The 17,586-nt window shown below is 39.8% G+C and overlaps 1 protein-coding gene across 3 annotated transcripts in view; it reads left to right on the forward strand.

Moving 5' to 3' along the window:
* The window catches only part of EIF4B (eukaryotic translation initiation factor 4B), a 30,062-nt gene that overhangs the window by 9,223 nt on the left and 3,253 nt on the right, over positions 1-17,586 (forward strand). For 2 of the 3 annotated variants that reach the window (XM_003988747.4, XM_045061846.1), the window contains exons 3-12: positions 486-694; positions 3,672-3,788; positions 5,926-5,980; positions 6,630-6,764; positions 10,206-10,343; positions 10,445-10,618; positions 13,602-13,830; positions 15,018-15,115; positions 16,352-16,565; positions 17,190-17,245. In XM_003988747.4, coding sequence (XP_003988796.1) covers positions 486-694; positions 3,672-3,788; positions 5,926-5,980; positions 6,630-6,764; positions 10,206-10,343; positions 10,445-10,618; positions 13,602-13,830; positions 15,018-15,115; positions 16,352-16,565; positions 17,190-17,245 — 1,425 coding nt within the window. Of the gene's footprint in view, positions 1-485; positions 695-3,671; positions 3,789-5,925; positions 5,981-6,629; positions 6,765-10,205; positions 10,344-10,444; positions 10,619-13,601; positions 13,831-15,017; positions 15,131-16,351; positions 16,566-17,189; positions 17,246-17,586 lie in introns of all 3 variants that reach the window. The other variant, XM_006933722.3, reaches the window with a different exon arrangement.

Below are 17,586 nucleotides of genomic sequence, written 5' to 3' on the forward strand. Positions count from 1 at the left end.
ACCTTGGTTTGAGTCCTACCTATACTAGGATTACCATCTACTACTCTGCCATCTTTGTAATCTTGGGCACGTTACTAAATCTGAAATCTGAGTTTCCTTTTCTGTAGAATGGGAGCAACCTCACAGGGTTGTTATAAAGATAAGATGGGATATAATGAATATAAAATACCTGCACACAGTAACATTCCATAAATAGTTGATACTTTTCTTTGCTGTATAAGGAATAAGAGTTACTATGATTCTGTTCATAAAAAGCCTGGGTCTTTAAAGGTCTCTAGAAACCAAGAGACAGTGAATACTGAGTTTTTTGCATTGCTAATCTGATACATTTCAGAAGCATTTTCTCTGTGTAAAATGCATTTATTTAAGTGCCTTTTTATCTGTTTTTTTTTCCTGGTGTGGCTTATTTAATAGTGGGTACTTAGCATGGATCTTTTTATTCTCCAGCAGCAGTGATTTCTTAAACATCCACTTTTCTATCCTAGTTTCAACCACTTGGCACAGTAACGATGATGACGTGTATAGGGCACCTCCAATTGACCGTTCCATCCTGCCCACTGCTCCACGGGCTGCTCGGGAACCCAATATCGACCGGAGCCGTCTTCCAAAATCGCCACCCTATACTGCTTTTCTAGGGAACCTGCCCTATGATGTGACAGAAGATTCCATTAAGGAATTCTTTAGAGGATTAAATGTAAGTGTAAAGGTTTACAGCAATTAACTCAATATGGAGAGTAGCAAATTGGCAGTGACCAAGTCTGAATTTCTAAGCTGAGAAAGATTCTGAGGTTGTGTCTAGACTTGGAAGAAATGGGTATATAATTTGACTAAGTGGTGTTTAGACCCTTTGGCTGAAAATATTCTCATCCCACACCAATCATAATCTCAGTCTTATATCTAATTGATAAAGAATCTCTCAGGAACCTATACCTCTTCTCATTGAGAATCTTAAAAGTGATGGGGGGTGGGTATTGAGGAGGGCACCTTTTGGGATGAGCACTGGGTGTTGTATAGAAACCAATTTGACAATAAACTTCATATATTGGGGGGAAAAAAAAATCTTAAAAGTGATATACCCAGAGGCACCTGGCTGGCTTAGGAGCGTGGGACTCTTCATCTCCAGGTTGTAAGTTCAAGCTCCACATTGGGCACATACATTACTTTTTTAAAAAATGATATACTCAGTTGTTTTGAAAGGTGGAAAGCTCCTCTGAACTCAGTCATTCTTCAGGCTTCTATCAAAATCCTTTTTTTAAGATTTTATTTTTAGGTAATTTTTCCACCCAACATGGGGCTCAAACTCACAACCCCAGGATCAAGAGTCACATGCTCTACTGACTGAGCTAGCCAGGTACCCCTCAAAATCACTTTTCAATGTTTGATATGAATACTTGCAGCTGAGAAGGTGTGTAATTTTTATTTCTTTAATTTTTAGTGTTTTTTAACGTTTTTTAACTATTTTTGAGAGAGACAGAGACAGCGTGAGCGGGGAAGGGGCAGAGAGAGAGGAAGACCCAATCCTAAGCGGGCTCCAGACTCTGAGCTGTCAGCACAGAGCCTGATGTGGGGCTTGAACCCACAAACCACGAGATCATGACCTGAGCCGAAGTTGGAGATGTGTAATTTATATTAATGATAGTGTGCTAAAATTATTAAGGGTTCTGTGAGCTTGCTGCCACATATAGTGGAATTCATGGTGATTATAGGCCATCTTAAAAAGCTTAAGAGAGGATGTTTGAAATGCTGATCTAGAAGATTTCAAAAAGATGGAAAAGTGAGTATAGAGGTGCTCAGGAGAAGTCCTTTTTCCAAACTTGGATTTAAAAATACTTAAGACTGGGGCACCTGGATGGCTTAGTCAGTTAAATGTCCAACTTGGATTTCGGCTCAGGTCATGATCTCGCGGTTCATGAGTTCCAGCCCCACATCGGGCTCCATGCTAACAGTGCACAGCCTGCTTGTGATTCTCTCCCTCTGTCTCTCTCTGCACCTCCCCCACTCGCTCGCTCTCAAAGTAAACTTTAAAAAAATAAAATACTTAGGACTTGGGGTACTTAGCTGGCTCAGTCAGAGCATGCGACTCTTGATCTCAGGATTGTGAGTTTGGCACCCCACGTGGAGGGTAGGTTTTACCTTTGTTTGTTTGTTTGTTTGTTTGTTTGTTTTAAGGTGCATTTCCTTTAAAGATCTACTCTCTGCATGGGGCATCTGTGTGGCTCAGTCTGTTAAGCATCCAATTCTTGATTTTGGCTGAGGTCATGATCTCATAGTTTGTGGGTTCAGGCCCCACATTGGGCTCTGTGCTGGGAGCGTGAAGCCTGCTTGGGATTCTGTCTCTCCCTCTCTCTTTGCCCCTCCCCTGCTTGTACAAGCTCACTTGCTTGCTCTTTCTCTCAAAATAAATAAACTTTAAAAAAAAAAAGATCTATTCTCTTCTTACTTTGTTTTTTGACTCCCTTCCTAGATCCTGTTCTCTGCAGTGGGCCACCAACTTCAATGGGTACTTTTTCTGATGTGATTTTTTTTTTTTAAGAGTTTATTTTTAAGTAATCTCTACATCCAGTGTGGGGCTTGAACTCACAACCCTGAGATCAAGAGTTGTACACTCTATGAATTGAACCATCCAAGCACCCCACAATGATTATTTTTTTATTGCCCCTACAAATCATCATCTCTGTACAAATACGTAGTACAGCTAGAAGGCTGACCTGTTTTTGATTTTACTTTCTTGGCCTCTTCTGTAGAATGCTGAATAATAACCTCTGACCCATTCAAGCTTTTCACTGAATGCTTTAGAACTGGTCTGGAGTTACTTCTCCCTTTCATATTTTGTTCTGCTGTGTTCAGGAGTTGAGTTAAACTAGAATTTAAAGAGACTATAACAAAATGTGTATCTCAGGAGCCAGAGTAAAGTATCAGATCAGTGATGCAGAAGAATAACTTGAATACATGCGAAATTCTAAAGAAAAAAGTTAAAGGGTGAGAAAATACGTGGAAGCCATCAAAAAGATGGTCAGAAGATAGAGGTGTTTGAAAATGGTTCTAAAATTGGAAATAATAAAATAATAAATAATAAATAATAAAAAAATTTGTGCCAGGTAAAGTTCTATGAAACTTTAAAATGAGGAATTCTGCAAACCTACAATTAGAAAACACAAGGTAACCTCAAAATAAAACCAGGTCAATGTAAATTCTTCTTGTATTTCAAGAGTAAAAATTCAGTAGTTTGCCATCTCAGAATTCAATAGAGGGAGTAAGGCTGGTGGGAGTTTATAATCCAATCTTTGATTCAGCCAAGGATGGTTAGTATACGAAGACAGTAACATTTCTCAGATAATTAAGTCTTTAAAAAATAGACCACCTAGAAAACAACTAAAAATTAGACCTGTAGAATGAGACAGAAGTCAGGGATACAGGGACTACTCTGAACTCATGTTAATTTTTTTTTTTTTTAAGGGTTAATTTCATACTGTTCTAATTGAAAAGGTCTGATGGCATATAGTGAACTCTCTCTTCTATCCCTTTGCACCAGTTTTCCTCCTGGAAACCACCAGGTTCTTCTTTGTGAATTCTTCAGAGAAATTCATTGCATATGCAGTGATTGGGTCGGGGGGGGGGGAACAAATGAACGAGAACACTTAATTGAGAAATCTGTTTCTTTACTCCTTCAGATCAGTGCAGTGCGTTTACCACGTGAACCCAGCAATCCAGAGAGGTTGAAAGGTTTTGGTTACGCTGAGTTTGAGGACCTGGATTCTTTGCTCAGTGCCCTGAGCCTCAACGAAGAGGTAAAATAAATAAGGTGGGGAGTTTGAGGGTGGGAGCTAACCAGTCTTAGACTTATCAATATATTTTTGGTCGGGTCACTGGCTGTTTCAAAGATTGTCATAGTATCTCTGACAGAAAAGCACCATGTGACACTTAACATTCAACATCTAGCAAGTCGTACTTCACTTGAGCAAACTCCGTAGGCCCCAATCATTCAGGGAGGTACTTAGGTGGAAAATTATAGAAGAAACCCACCACACCAACTCTTTTGTTGTTGTTGTTGTTGTTGTTGTTGTTGTTGTTGTTGGTTTAATGTTTATTTTGAGAGAGAGACAAAGCACCAGCAGGGGAGGGGCAGAGAGAGAGGGAGACACAGAATCCAAAGTAGGCTCCAGGCTCTGAGCTGTCAGCACAGAGCTGGACTCCATGCAGGGCTGGAACTAAAGAGCAGTGAGATCATGCATGACCTGAGGGAAAGTCAGACACTCAACCAACTGAGCCACCCAGGCATCTCCACCATACCAGGTCTAATAGAAGCTCTCATTTGTTGATTCAGAGCTTTGTCTCCGCTCTCATGGCTTTGCTTTTTCAATATAATCTGACCAGATCAAGGCAGATAGAAAAAATCATGTATATCAGTTTAGTGTTAAAAGGCATTCTCTGGTTTTCAGGGAAGTTAATGTTTTTTTTATGGTTGTAAAGAGTTTGGAAACATTTCTCAGTGGAATGTCATTTGTAATACATGTTCCTAGGAGTCTCTTAAAGGAAAATGACAGTGAACACTCAGTTCTGCTTTTTAACATTGCCCATAGATGTTTTTCTATCCAGATATGCCAGCAGTGTAGTAGAGGAGATTTAGCTGTTAATACATGAGGGGGGTGTGGGGATTAAATCTAATTATAATTACATTCATTTGAGTGATGGGTGCCATGTAGTGATTCTTAAGCTAGCACAAGCAGGATATTAAAGCATTCGGTTACCTGTTAGTAACAGAAGTTTCTAGTCTAGGACCTGCCTTTTTTTTTTTTCCTCCTCTTTTTTACTTCTAGTGACTAGAAATCAAATTATATCTGGGAAGGAAAGGGGCTCTTTTTTCCATTTCAATGCCAGAAACCCCTCACTTCTTGAGAAGGTAGTTTGTCAAAGTGCAGATTTGGGCCATTTGTGCCATAATTCTATGGTCCAAACCTGCCACTTGGCACAATTGAAATCAACACCTCTCAAAATATTTTACCTGTGTCATAATTGAGTTACAGCCATGAAAATTTGAAGTAAATGTCAAATAGGAATAATAATCTAGGTATATAAGTTAAATATATATAAAGCTTAGTTCCAAAGTTTTTCTTTTCAGATCATTTTTAGGTTTTATTAACATTACTCCTTTTTAACTGTTCTATCTGGATAAGGGAAAGAATACCATACAGTTATCTGAAGTTTGTTGAATTATCTATTATGTAAAATGCTGTCATGGTCCAGACTTAGGGGTTTCTTTGTTTCTAGAGATTTCGTCATAGTAGTGTTTAATATAATTCTGGGTGTTTGTAACTAAAATTCACTGTTATCCTTCTTCAACTGTAGATTCTACTGGGAAATGAGGAAAAATCAGCAGTAGAATTTATTGGGTTCAAAGTGTATAAATAAATAATGATGTGGGAAAGGGAAGTCAGAGGGTATCCTGGAGGAACTGATTTATCCAAAGGTAATATTGAGTGAAAGAACTTGAGATAATAGAGACAATGCTTTATGTACTGTTGCTGGTGCATATTAGGGGCTCTATAAATGTCTGAGTGAATAATTGCTCTGGACCCAAATATGCCTTTTATTTAGTTTAGTTGCCTGGGAATTATTTCTTGATAAATTGCCTTTGATAGTTAAAAGTCTCATTTTATAAAGTATATATATCTTTATAAAAATAGCTAATTGATGTGGCATTGATACAAGCCCAACTTAAATCTGTTAATTCTAAGGGATTATTTCAGTTTTCAAGTCTTTGTAAAGGATTCTTTAGCCAACAAATTGGAATGTTGGCTAGATTACAGTGTTTTTCCTTTATCTTCCTTCCCCCAGTGCTTCTGCTATGCCCAGACGTTCAAGGTCACTCATGGGATTTGTGCATAATGGGGCAAAAGGTTGGTTAATGTGGTCCTATCCTCTCAGTCTCTAGGTAACAGGAGAATTCGAGTGGACGTTGCTGATCAAGCACAAGATAAAGGTAAGAAATCTGATAGAAATCTTCCTGTTTTGTTTTGGTCCTAGGATGACAAAGCAGAGGTGCCTGTTCCCAGAAAATTTTAATAGAGATGCAGAGCAGTAGGCCTGCCTGAATCTGGAGCACTAGTTGCCAGTTAAGGATGATTTTGCTCAAGGGGGCATTTGTCAATGTGTGAAGACCTCTAGAGTTGTCAGAACTGGGAAGTGCTACTGACTCCTAACGGGTAGAATCCAGGGATTGCCGCATAAGACACAGCAAAGAATTACCCACCCCAAAATGATGGAAAGACCCTGATTGATCTAGAGGAACGTTAAATATGTAATAAATAGATTAGGTGTGCCTAGCAGCACAAGAGGGGCCTCATTCATATGTATTTCAGAGGTTCCTGGCCTGTACACAGAATGAGACCTATAGGCATTAAACTTCATGGTTAATTAAATAAACCATGAGGTTTAATACTTACCATGAGGAAGTGAATCATTCAGTTAAGTTGAAGAGTGCGCTTTACGATGATGGGGCATCAAAGTTGGGACAACTTTGTGATGATATGAGGAAGAAATACAGTATGTTGGGGGAAGGCTCTGTGCATGTGACAAATAATCAGGCAAAAGTTTTTGTGGGCTAACTTGTTTTTATTTTATCTCTATAGACCGGGATGATCGTTCTTTTGGCCGAGATAGAAATCGGGATTCTGACAAAACAGATACGGACTGGAGGGCACGTCCTGCCACAGACAGCTTCGATGACTACCCGCCTAGGAGAGGCGATGATAGCTTTGGAGACAGTAAGTTCATTTTTATCGAGTGAGTTTCTTCTGTGTTCTGAGAACTGTTTTGTAATAGGACAGATATGTCAATGTAAACGATCACATTAGCAGAGAGGGAGTAGGAGATACAGAAAAAAAAAATTTTATGATCTTCAAAAGAATTGATAGATGCAGAAAAAGAATTTGATAAATTTATAATTTAAAAAAAAACACAGAATTTTGGGGTGCCTGGGTGACTCAGTGGGTTGAGCGTCTGACTTCAGCTCAGCTCATGATCTCACAGTTCGTGAGTTCGAGCCCCATGTCAGGCTCTGTGCTGACAGCTTGGAGCCTGGAGCCTGCTTCAGATTCCCTGTGTGTGTGAGAGAGACACACACACACACACACACACACACTGCCCTTCCCCCGCTCACACTCAGTCTCCCTCAAAAATATACTAACATTAAAAAAAATTTTTTTTAAACCTTGCCAAAGATTAGGCGGGAGATTTCACTCTCTTTAGGAAATAGTTGTTTATAAAGAAACCCAACAGATCTTACAAAGTAAGGAACTATAAAAAAGTTCGGCAAGATTGCTGGGGTAAGAACATTACACAAAAATTGGTTGCATTACTAGCAGCCAGCAGTCAAAATGGAATTTTTTAAGACACCTTTCAAAATAACAGAAAATTCGTTCTTTTCAAAGATACTAAATGTTTACCCTGTACCTGATAGTGTTCAAAGCTCAGGATATAGCAGTGAACAAAACAGACGAGGGGTGCCTGTGGGTGGCTCAGTCTGTTAAGCATCCAGCTCTTAATCTTTGCTACAGGCACGATCTCACGGTTCATGAGTTTGAGCCCCACATCAGGCTCTGCACAGACGGCAAAGAGACTGCTTTGGATTCTGTCTCTCCTTCTCTCTGCCCCTCACCTGTTTGTGCTCTCTCTTTCAAAATAAATAAATAGACTTAAAATTCTATCCTCATTGGACATTGCTTATACTAGGGGAGAGAAACTGTGTGCAAATAAACAATTCAAAGAAAGGAAATAGAGAATGTCATGGGGTAAGAGTTGGGGTGAATTACAACGTTCACACAAAGTACCTAAATCTAACAAAAAATATGCAAACCTTGGGGCGCCTGGGTGGCGCAGTCGGTTAAGCGCCCGACTTCAGCCAGGTCACAATCTCGCGGTCCGTGAGTTCGAGCCCCGCATCGGGCTCTGGGCTGATGGCTCAGAGCCTGGAGCCTGTTTCCGATTCTGTGTCTCCCTCTCTCTCTGCCCCTCCCCCGTTCATGCTGTGTCTCTCTCTGTCCCAAAAATAAATAAATGTTGAAAAAAAAAATTAAAAAAAAAATATATGCAAACCTTTATGGAGAAAGTGAGGCAACTTTATTGAAATATGTGAGGAAAGAATACTAATTCGATGAAGAAATGACGAGATAGCAGTTTGTCCATATAATAAAATCTATGTGTAATGATAGGGATAAAGTTTAAAACCTATAATGTTGAGTGGGGGGTATAAACATTTGAACAACACTATCATATAGTAGTGTTCATGCATACATTATAAAAATGTGTGCAGGGTAACATAACCACCTTCGTGAGTGGGTGAAGGTAGAAGGAATCCTTTAGCTATATTTGTGACATATTACTTTGAATCTAGTTTATATCTGACTTTTCTATCAAGTTTTTGTGACCAGACAAAGCCTTGGGGAGAACTACCTGAGGTATTGCACGTCAACATTTATGCAAGAGGTTCTGTTGTTAACAGAAAGAAATGGCTCTTGAAAGAAAAAGCAGTCAGACCAAGGGTCCTGTTTTGAATCCAGGGACATGACTATTTCCTCACTTGAAACCTTGAGTTTGGAACAAGCAAGATGGATAACAAGAATGAATGTGCTGTTGTTATCCAAAGCTGCCAAGTTGTTAGAGATTCCTATTCCAAGCTTTGGGCCCATAAAAGACATGGGGAAAGGTATAGTTGTACTAAATATTATTGTAAAATCTTAGCAAACATTTGTATATTTCTCGGCCAGCTGTTTCAGTGAGTACAAGCTTATTATCATTTTAATATTACCTAAATAAAATTAAGTATACAGTTCATATGTCTCTCTAGAAATCAAATACATATTTCAGAATAAACACGTGGCTGATTTTTTGTGTTTTGAATTCTTCAGATTCTCTCCCGTGTGTAATTGTTTTACCAACATTAGCATGTCCTTTAACTTACCAATTTAAACTACCAGGGAATGTGGACAAAATGATGTTGTTTCCAAAATTAAATCATGGTTTAAAAGGAAGAAGTCATAAAAATAAAATCCTTGTTTGACTTGTGTGCATGAATTATTAAACTCAAAATGTTTTTAAGTTTGTTGTAATTGTTTCGTTCATCTCTGGAAGATGAAGTTTTCATATAAACGTTGGGGCTCCGGGTTTCTTAGAAAATTGGAAGATCTAGCAAGTTAGTCAAAGCTAAATAGCTGCTACCTCCTTTTATAAATGCCTCACACCATTGTAGTTTGCCGCCTGAGCTCTGCAACATTCTTAGATACAAATTTCTGGAATTTAGGCACCTCTGATACTGATATTCATGCATGTGTGTAAAATACAGTTTTCAAGTGTCATAGTAAATACATCTCTTAACTCCGTTTTTAGTGGTTGCTTTTTATAGATGCCCCCTGACTTAACTCATAGCTTGTGCACTCGACAATTTTTTAATATTATACACAACATTCCTGTGAATCTCCTTGTACATGTCTTTATTAAATGTCCTGTTATTTTCTCAGGATAAATTCCTTGAAGTTGAACTGTTGCCCCAGAGGGCACAAGTGATTTTAAAGTTTTTAACGCATAGTTCTGAATCCAGTTTCAGAGTGGTTGTGCTGTTTTAGACTCCTCAGCAGTGTGGGAATTCACTTACTCCCCCAAACTTGGCCAACACCAGAGGTAGCTCTTACTTACATCTTTACCATTTTGGTGGTAGAAAATGTTCTGTTAATTTTAGTTTCTGTTACTTAAGTAATAGCCAATCACTATCCTGTGTCACATATATTTTTCTCTTTTTGTTTGCCTTCCCAGACTTAGGGCTTGTGTATTTTCCCATGCGAAAGTTTTTAAGTGTTCTTTGATTGGTTCTTTGGAACCAATCAAAACTATAGATTTCAATTATATTTCCTACTATATTTGTCTTTAATGCTGAAAATTCATTATGGGCTGTATAGAGATTTTATTCTTCCTTAACTCCCTCATAAATTGTTGACTTAGCATTTATTGAATCAAAAATTTTTAAATCAACCAATAAAAGTTATTTCAGTACACGTTTCCACTTTGCATTTAAAGTGATTTGTTTTTATAAAAACACCTAGCAGTGGCTGTGAACTCATGAAACCAAGTTGACCTCGTGGTCTTTCATGCTTCTTCCTATTAATGGTGTCAAAGAAAAGGGAATGACGTTGCTTTGTCTGTTTTCTCTGCAGAGTATCGAGATCGTTATGATTCAGACCGATACCGTGATGGGTATCGGGATGGATATCGGGATGGCCCACGCCGAGATATGGATCGATACGGGGGCCGGGATCGCTATGATGACCGAGGCAGCAGAGACTATGATAGAGGTCATTAAAAAACAACTGCGTTAAATTTCTTTCTTTCAAGAACGTCTTGCTTGCCTTTATTTCCTCTGGTGTGATGATCATAATTTGGGATATATTTACAGGTTACGATTCCAGGATAGGCAGTGGCAGAAGAGCATTTGGTAGCGGGTACCGTAGGGATGATGACTATAGAGGAGGCGGGGACCGCTATGAAGACAGATACGACAGACGAGATGATCGGTCATGGAGTTCCAGAGATGATTACTCTCGGGATGATTATAGGCGTGATGATAGAGGTAATCATTTTCTTTTATTTACTTAATAGGGCAGACCACTGGAGAAACTGATTGAAAAATTATCAGTTCTGCCTCAGACCCCTGAAGTGGGTTTTGAAACAGGATAGAATTTACACGTTGTAAGAGATAAAGCAGAGCCTAGTAGAAAGAGCATTGGACGAGGATGACAGAATGGAGATAAAGCAAAGGCTAATTCTTTTTAGTTGCCTTAGCATATAGATTTTTCAGTTAAAATTTATTGAATATACAAAGGAGAAAAGGAAAACATTTGCCACGCAGTCTCCTAGCCAGTGATTGGCACTGTAGGGTTAAAAACCAAGTGTTGGTGATTTCAGTGCCATTATGCCACAGTAATTGACACTCAATTAATGGTAAGATGTAAGTGCACCTATTCTAAAATTATGCCCCTAATGTTAATAACACTTAAGTAAAAACATACTGTGTTACAAATCTGACCTCTCAACAACGTATTAATAAATGGCCAGCATCTGTGTTCTGACTTCATTGATATCAAAAAAAAACTGTCTAGAATTTCTCCAATTATTTTTAGACAGCTTGTCTACTACTCTTTTTAACATCCCCGTGTGAGCCCTGACTTTGTGCCAAGTGCTTTTTTTAAAAACATTGCTATTAACCATTTCCTCTATTTCCATGCATGAAACCTAGAAATAACAACTAACATTTATTGAGCATTTACTCTGCACCAACGGTGAGCGGAGTACACTTACAGGTAGTATATGATCTTAAGCATTCTATCTAGTATAGGTACAATTATCATCTCCACTTCACTAGTGAGAAAAGTGGAGGCTTGATATGCGTTTTGAATCTCAACTCCTGAGCTTTTTCCTCTCTCATGCCATTGTTGCCTCCCTCAGTAACTGCACACCTGATCTTTTTTTCTGGTGATCTTGTCTACAGCTCCCTCTAAGATCTGCCCCCTTATCTCCAGAGTAGCTGCCACTGGCTTTGTTCATACTTCATTGCTGTGCTCACATTACTAACAAATTTCTCTGCCTCGTTCCATTCTTTACACTGGCCCAAATTGTCTTTCTGGAACAAGAGCTAATTAGATTATTCTTTCATGGCTTTTTTTTTTTTTTTTTTTTTTTTTTATATAGCACAAGTTGGGGAGGGACAGAGAGTAGCTGGGACAGAGGATCTGAGGTGGGCTCTGCAGCAACGGCAGGGAGCCCAGTTCGGGGCTCAAACTCAGAAACTGCGAGCTCATGACCTGAGCCAAAATCAGATGGTTAACTGACTGAGCCACTCAGGCCCCCCATTAGATTCTTTTAAAAGCCTTCCTAGTCTCTCCATGGCCTAAAAGATAGCCTTTCTTCTGTTCCTCTGACATACAAGGGTCTTTAGTGCTGTCTCCCATCCCTTGGACATCTACCATTAAGCTGCTCGCTCAGTTTTCTGGACTTTCAGGAGTCACCACTTGGAAGCCTTCACAGGTTTCCCCAAACATAGCCCCAGTCTAAGAACTTCCATATGGATAAATCTGTTTTGTCCAGTTTAGCATACTGTATTCTTTTTTTTTTTTTTTTTTTTTTTTGATTCTCTGCTGAATTGCGCTCCTTGCAGGCAGGAACTAAATACTACCCCCAACTGTCATATTCGTGGCCTTAGAATGATATCTAAAATATAGGTGCTCAGATTATATGTTGAGTTGGTAAAAGAAATGGAAATTATCAGACGGAGAAGAAAAGGATGTTATTGTGTACTATAGTGAAAGGAGCATAAAGTTGCTTTGATTTTATCCTTTGATCCACAAAGTACTAACTGTAGGGCTTAAATGAGTTAACTCTTTCTGACCCCCAGTATTACCCTATAAAAGGGAAGTTAATGAGCCCTTCACAAAGTTATACATATTAAAACTGTATCAGTTAGAGGTACCTGGCTGGCTTAGAGGGTATGACTGGACCTTGGGGTCATGAGTTCAGGCCCCATGTTGGGTACAGAGATTACTTAAAGATCAGATCTTTTTGAAAAACTGTATCTTGGAAGTTTATATAAATTGGCAGTTAAAAACCCGTCTAGAAAATTTAAATCTTGGGGTGTGTGGGTGACTCAGGTAAGCCTCTGACTCTTGGTCTCAGGGCCATGAGTTTAAGCCCTACATTGGGCTCTGCTCTGAGCATGAAGCCTGCTTAAAAGGAAAAAAAAATTAACATTGCCAAATGATACCCTTTTTTTGTAGATACATACATATGTTCTGTAGTGAGAGTATAAAGACCTGCATGGGGATGATAAAACCTGAATTCAGTGTAATGGTTGTGAGAAGACCGAACACAGTTAGGCGTGTCATCAGAGGAATGCTACTCAGGAACCTTCAGTGGGTATTGTAGTGTTTTATTACTGAAGCCAGGTGGCTGACACATAGGCCTTATACCTTCTTTATCTTTGGTATGTTGGAAATACTTAAGATAAATACTAATTTTGAGAAATAGGATTTCCTTGAAACGTTCTGACAACTTGGATCCAAAACGAAATCAAATTCTTTTAGACTTTGTAATCAGCTATTCAATGTTCTATACTGTACTCTGTGAATCGCTATAAGTTTACACTACACAGAGAGACAAGAGTATAGGCAGTACAGTCTTACTGTTACAAGCTCTTAATGAAGTAATCCATCATCCAGACCACATTTTTGACCAAGATACTCTTCCATCCAATAGTTTATCATAGACAGTTCTTCCCAGGTAATCAGTAATCGTGATGACTTACCATTTAAATTTTTACCCTTTTTTAGTCTTTCCCTCAGTCTGGCACTGCATCATCAGCACTGTAGTGGAAAGATTGATTGGACTTGGTTATTTAAGCCACGCATTCTCTAATGATCTCCCTTCCCTGCGGGATTGGTTAGACCACTACTCTGAATCCCATAGAGCGTTTTAGAAGAGCTGCATCTGGGAATCTGGCTTTCAGCCATCAGCTTCTGGTGATTTTGAAGAACTATTACTTAGAGTTTTATTTAACTTAGGTCCCCCCCAAAGACCCAAACTGAATCTAAAGCCTCGGAGTACTCCTAAGGAAGATGATTCCTCTGCTAGCACCTCCCAGTCCAGTCGAGCAGCCTCTATCTTTGGAGGGGCGAAGCCCGTTGACACAGCTGCTAGAGAGCGAGAAGTAGAGGAGCGGCTACAGAAGGAGCAGGAGAAACTGCAGCGCCAGCTGGATGAGCCCAAGCTAGAGCGACGGCCTCGGGAGCGGTGAGCTTCCCCTTGACTGTGGGCTTCCTGTCCACAAGTCTAGTGGCTCCGGGGCGGCGGGGGGGGGGGGGGGGGGGGGTGCATCCCTAGGGCACACTTGGGAAATTTTGACCTTGTTGGTTGTCACTAGCATTTAGTGGACGTGGGCTGGGACTGCTAGGCATGCTGGAGCGTATGGGACACTTTTCATCCAGTGAAGAGTTGCCTGTTGCTCACAATTTGTAAAAGGGCTTAACCGGGCTTAAACTGTGACAAATATAAATTGGTGATAATTGGTGCTAATTTAATATAGGAGTTGTCAAATTATGGCCTGTTCCTTTTTTTATAAATAAAATGATCAGGGGCGCCCTGGTGGCTCAGTCGGTTAAGCATCTGACTCTCTGTTTCAGATCAGGTCATGATCTCACAGTTCATGAGTTTGGGCCCCCATGTCGGGCCTCTGTGCTGACAGCCCAGAGCCTGCTTGGGATTCTCTGTTTCCCTCTCTCTCTGCCTCTCCCCCACTCACATTCTCTCTCTCTCTCTCTCTCCCTCCTCCTCCTCCTCCCTCCCCCAAAATAAACATTTTTTAAAAAATAAATAAAAATAAAGTTTATTTGACCCAGTAAAGAAAATTGCCAAACCTTGCTTTAGTATATGAAGTAAAGCCCCACCTTGGTGAGGCAAGTGGTTGAACCTCTTTCCAAGTTACTGGGGATAAAGTAGAGAGAAGATGTTTTTGCCTATATTAGACGTAAGTTGTAAGTTATTTTCCATTTATTTTTACTTGTGTGTATGTTACTTACTTTATCCAAGGGTATTTCAGGATCGTAAAGGAGTCGTTGCTTAAAATGTTTATTATTGAAAGGTGGCACTGGATCTAATAGGGTAGAAACGTTCTGAAAAATGGCCTAGTTTTGAATGACTTGTTGAATTGTGTTACCAGTAAGGGAGGAGGGCTGGAGATTATGTAGGAGAATGTTCTTAACCCTAGTTGGTGCTTGCTGGAGTATTTAGAGCCAGAGTATCTTCATGTCTGCAGCTTTCAGATGGTTTGAGAGACAAGATGCACACACGCACCCACAAGTAAAGCAAGCATGATAAAATATCAATAAGTGATGGTTCTTGAAGGGGCAGCACGGGTCCATGATGGCCTTCATTTAGCTGGACATATGTTTTGTTTTGTTTTTTTTAATCTCTTTATACAGACACCCAAGCTGGCGAAGTGAAGAAACTCAGGAACGGGAACGGTCCAGGACAGGAAGTGAGTCATCACAGACTGGGACCTCAGCCACATCTGGCAGAAGTAAGTCAGACCAGGGTGGGTATCATGTTATCGCCCTTTTCCATAAAGTAGCCATAACCAAACTGTGCAGAGCCTTTGGGGTGTTAAATTCAGTCATGGACATTTTATTTGGGTTAGCATAGATTGATTGGAGTGTCACATCTCATGGTTTGAAAAATCTGAGAAATAGGTGCCAGAAGCGACGTAGGTGACCTGTTTAATAAGCTTCCACTAAAGAGTATACTTGACTGCTGGATTTTCTCTTCCTTTTGCGGACATTCCAGAGTTTTCCTTTACTTAGAGCAGTCACAGTCCTACAGCTCTCTCTGAGCTGCTCCCAGGGCCAGCCTTTTTGGATGTCCTGTGCGACCGGAGCAGTGTCTCAAGCAATGATCTTCTGCTCTTCATCCTTCCTTCCTGCCTTGAATTTATTGTTATTGATTCGTCACACATATGTTTAGTGTTTTGGAAACAGCAGTTCAATTATAACACCTCCCTTACCTTATTACTGTGAGCCAGTGTTTTTTTGTTTTCTCCTCTCACCTCCAAACTGATTTGTGCTTGAGCACTTCAAAGTATGGCTCAAAGATGAATTTCCAAATCACCTCAGCCAAGTGTTGCAGAAGTTTTCTGTCAAACATTCATACTGGAGTAGCCTTTTAGTGACAGGACAATAATGCCTCTCTTTGTAGCGAGGTGGGAGTATGGTGGTTGGGTTGATTATATACCTCCTGAGGAGATTGCACTTAATGTAGGAAGAATCTAACAAAATGAACTTTTAGTTTTGAGGAGATATTTAGTGCCTTTAAGAAGAAAAAAAACATAATGTAGGTTTTGTTTTTCATAAATGTATATCCCATTTTGTTCTATGTATGTGGATTTGAGGCTGCATCAGGGTCCTCTTCACACATGTTTGTGTATCCTTCTCCAAGTACAAACATTTTAACACAAAACGTAGCAAGGCTATAATCCCGAAGTAAAGAGTACTAGTTCCTAGGAAAGGAGGTGGCTGTCCTTGAGAAGCTGTTGTATTTCCTATTTTTCTTGCATCCGTAAAACATTTTCTCAGAGTAACATTTGGTAACCACTAGTTCGGGGATAACTTATCTGTTGGGAGTTGGATGGGGTCTATATTTAAGAATAATGATGAAAAACAGTAAACTTGGGTGTGGACCATTTTCTATTCTGTCTGATTGTAATAGATGGTTGTATAATAATTTTTCTCAATAATTTAACCTTCCTACTCTGACTTAACAGATGCACGAAGGAGAGAGAGTGAGAAGTCTCTAGAAAATGAAACACTCAATAAGGAGGAAGACTGTCACTCTCCAACTTCTAAGCCTCCCAAACCTGAACAACCTCTAAAGGTAATGCCAGCCCCTCCACCAAAGGAGAATGCTTGGGTGAAGCGAAGTTCTAACCCTCCTGCTCGATCTCAGAGCTCAGACACAGAGCAGCAGTCCCCTACAAGGTGAGTCCGCTTAGAAGCACAGCAGCTGCTTAGCTGTAGAATCTTAAACATTGTGGTATCATGGTAGAAAGTGCCCTGGATGCGGTATCTGGGCAGCCCAGTCAGTTGAGCCACTGACACTTGGATTCAGCTCAGGGATTTTAAAAAATTATAAAGAAAAACAAAGTGCCTTACATAGCAGCTTTTAAGTTATGCTCTTTGCTCTCAATTCAAATTCAGTGGTGTGCTGGAGCTGGCTCATTAAAGCTAATTGTTCAGCTTTCTAGAGTTTTGATAACTGGTTGGCATCACTTTGGCTGCTTGAAACCTGCAACCTGGTCATCAGAACCTGCTGCAACCACGTTTGGCAGCGTGGCTTTGGGGGTCGATTCACTTCCCTAAGTCTTAGGATCCTCATGTGTAAAATAGAGAATTGTATTCACCTTGTGTGATCGTGATGATTCTACAGGACATGGTACTTAGTGAGTGTTCATATAATTGCTTTCATTGTTGTCTTTTCTATACTTTAATGTTCCACAGTGTTAAGTCTGTATTTTTGGTTCTCTGTAAAGCTTACTACTTTATAAGTTTCTTACCGGTTCTTTCCCTAAGACTGATAAACTTGATTACATGTTTTCCTTCCAGTGGTGGGGGGAAAGTAGTTCCGGCTCAACCATCTGAGGAAGGACCAGCAAGGAAAGGTAAGACCAAAAGGAAGTTGGTTTTTCACATAGATAAGAGGCCTAAATAAAAAGCCTATAAAGATAAAGGAGTCCCTAAATAATTGAACTTAAGTGTAATTTTGCACCTGTTTTTGTATTAAAGGTTCTTAGATTGTCTGCCTTTTCTTGCCAGTAGAGGGCAAAAGTGGTCTCTTTGGAAAAAGCATGGAGTCCTGCCCTTTCCTGGTAGAACATTTCTTTGAAAGGGGAAAAAAAGAATCGGAAGGAAATTAACATGCTCAGTCCAGATTAGAAATGTCACCATCTGCAAGGCCAAGGTCACTACAACAGCGTCATAGTCCTTATTTCCAGTTTGCTCT

Source organism: Felis catus, chromosome B4 (genome assembly GCF_018350175.1).
Source record: "Felis catus isolate Fca126 chromosome B4, F.catus_Fca126_mat1.0, whole genome shotgun sequence".
In the NCBI taxonomy this organism is placed as follows: domain Eukaryota; kingdom Metazoa; phylum Chordata; class Mammalia; order Carnivora; family Felidae; genus Felis; species Felis catus.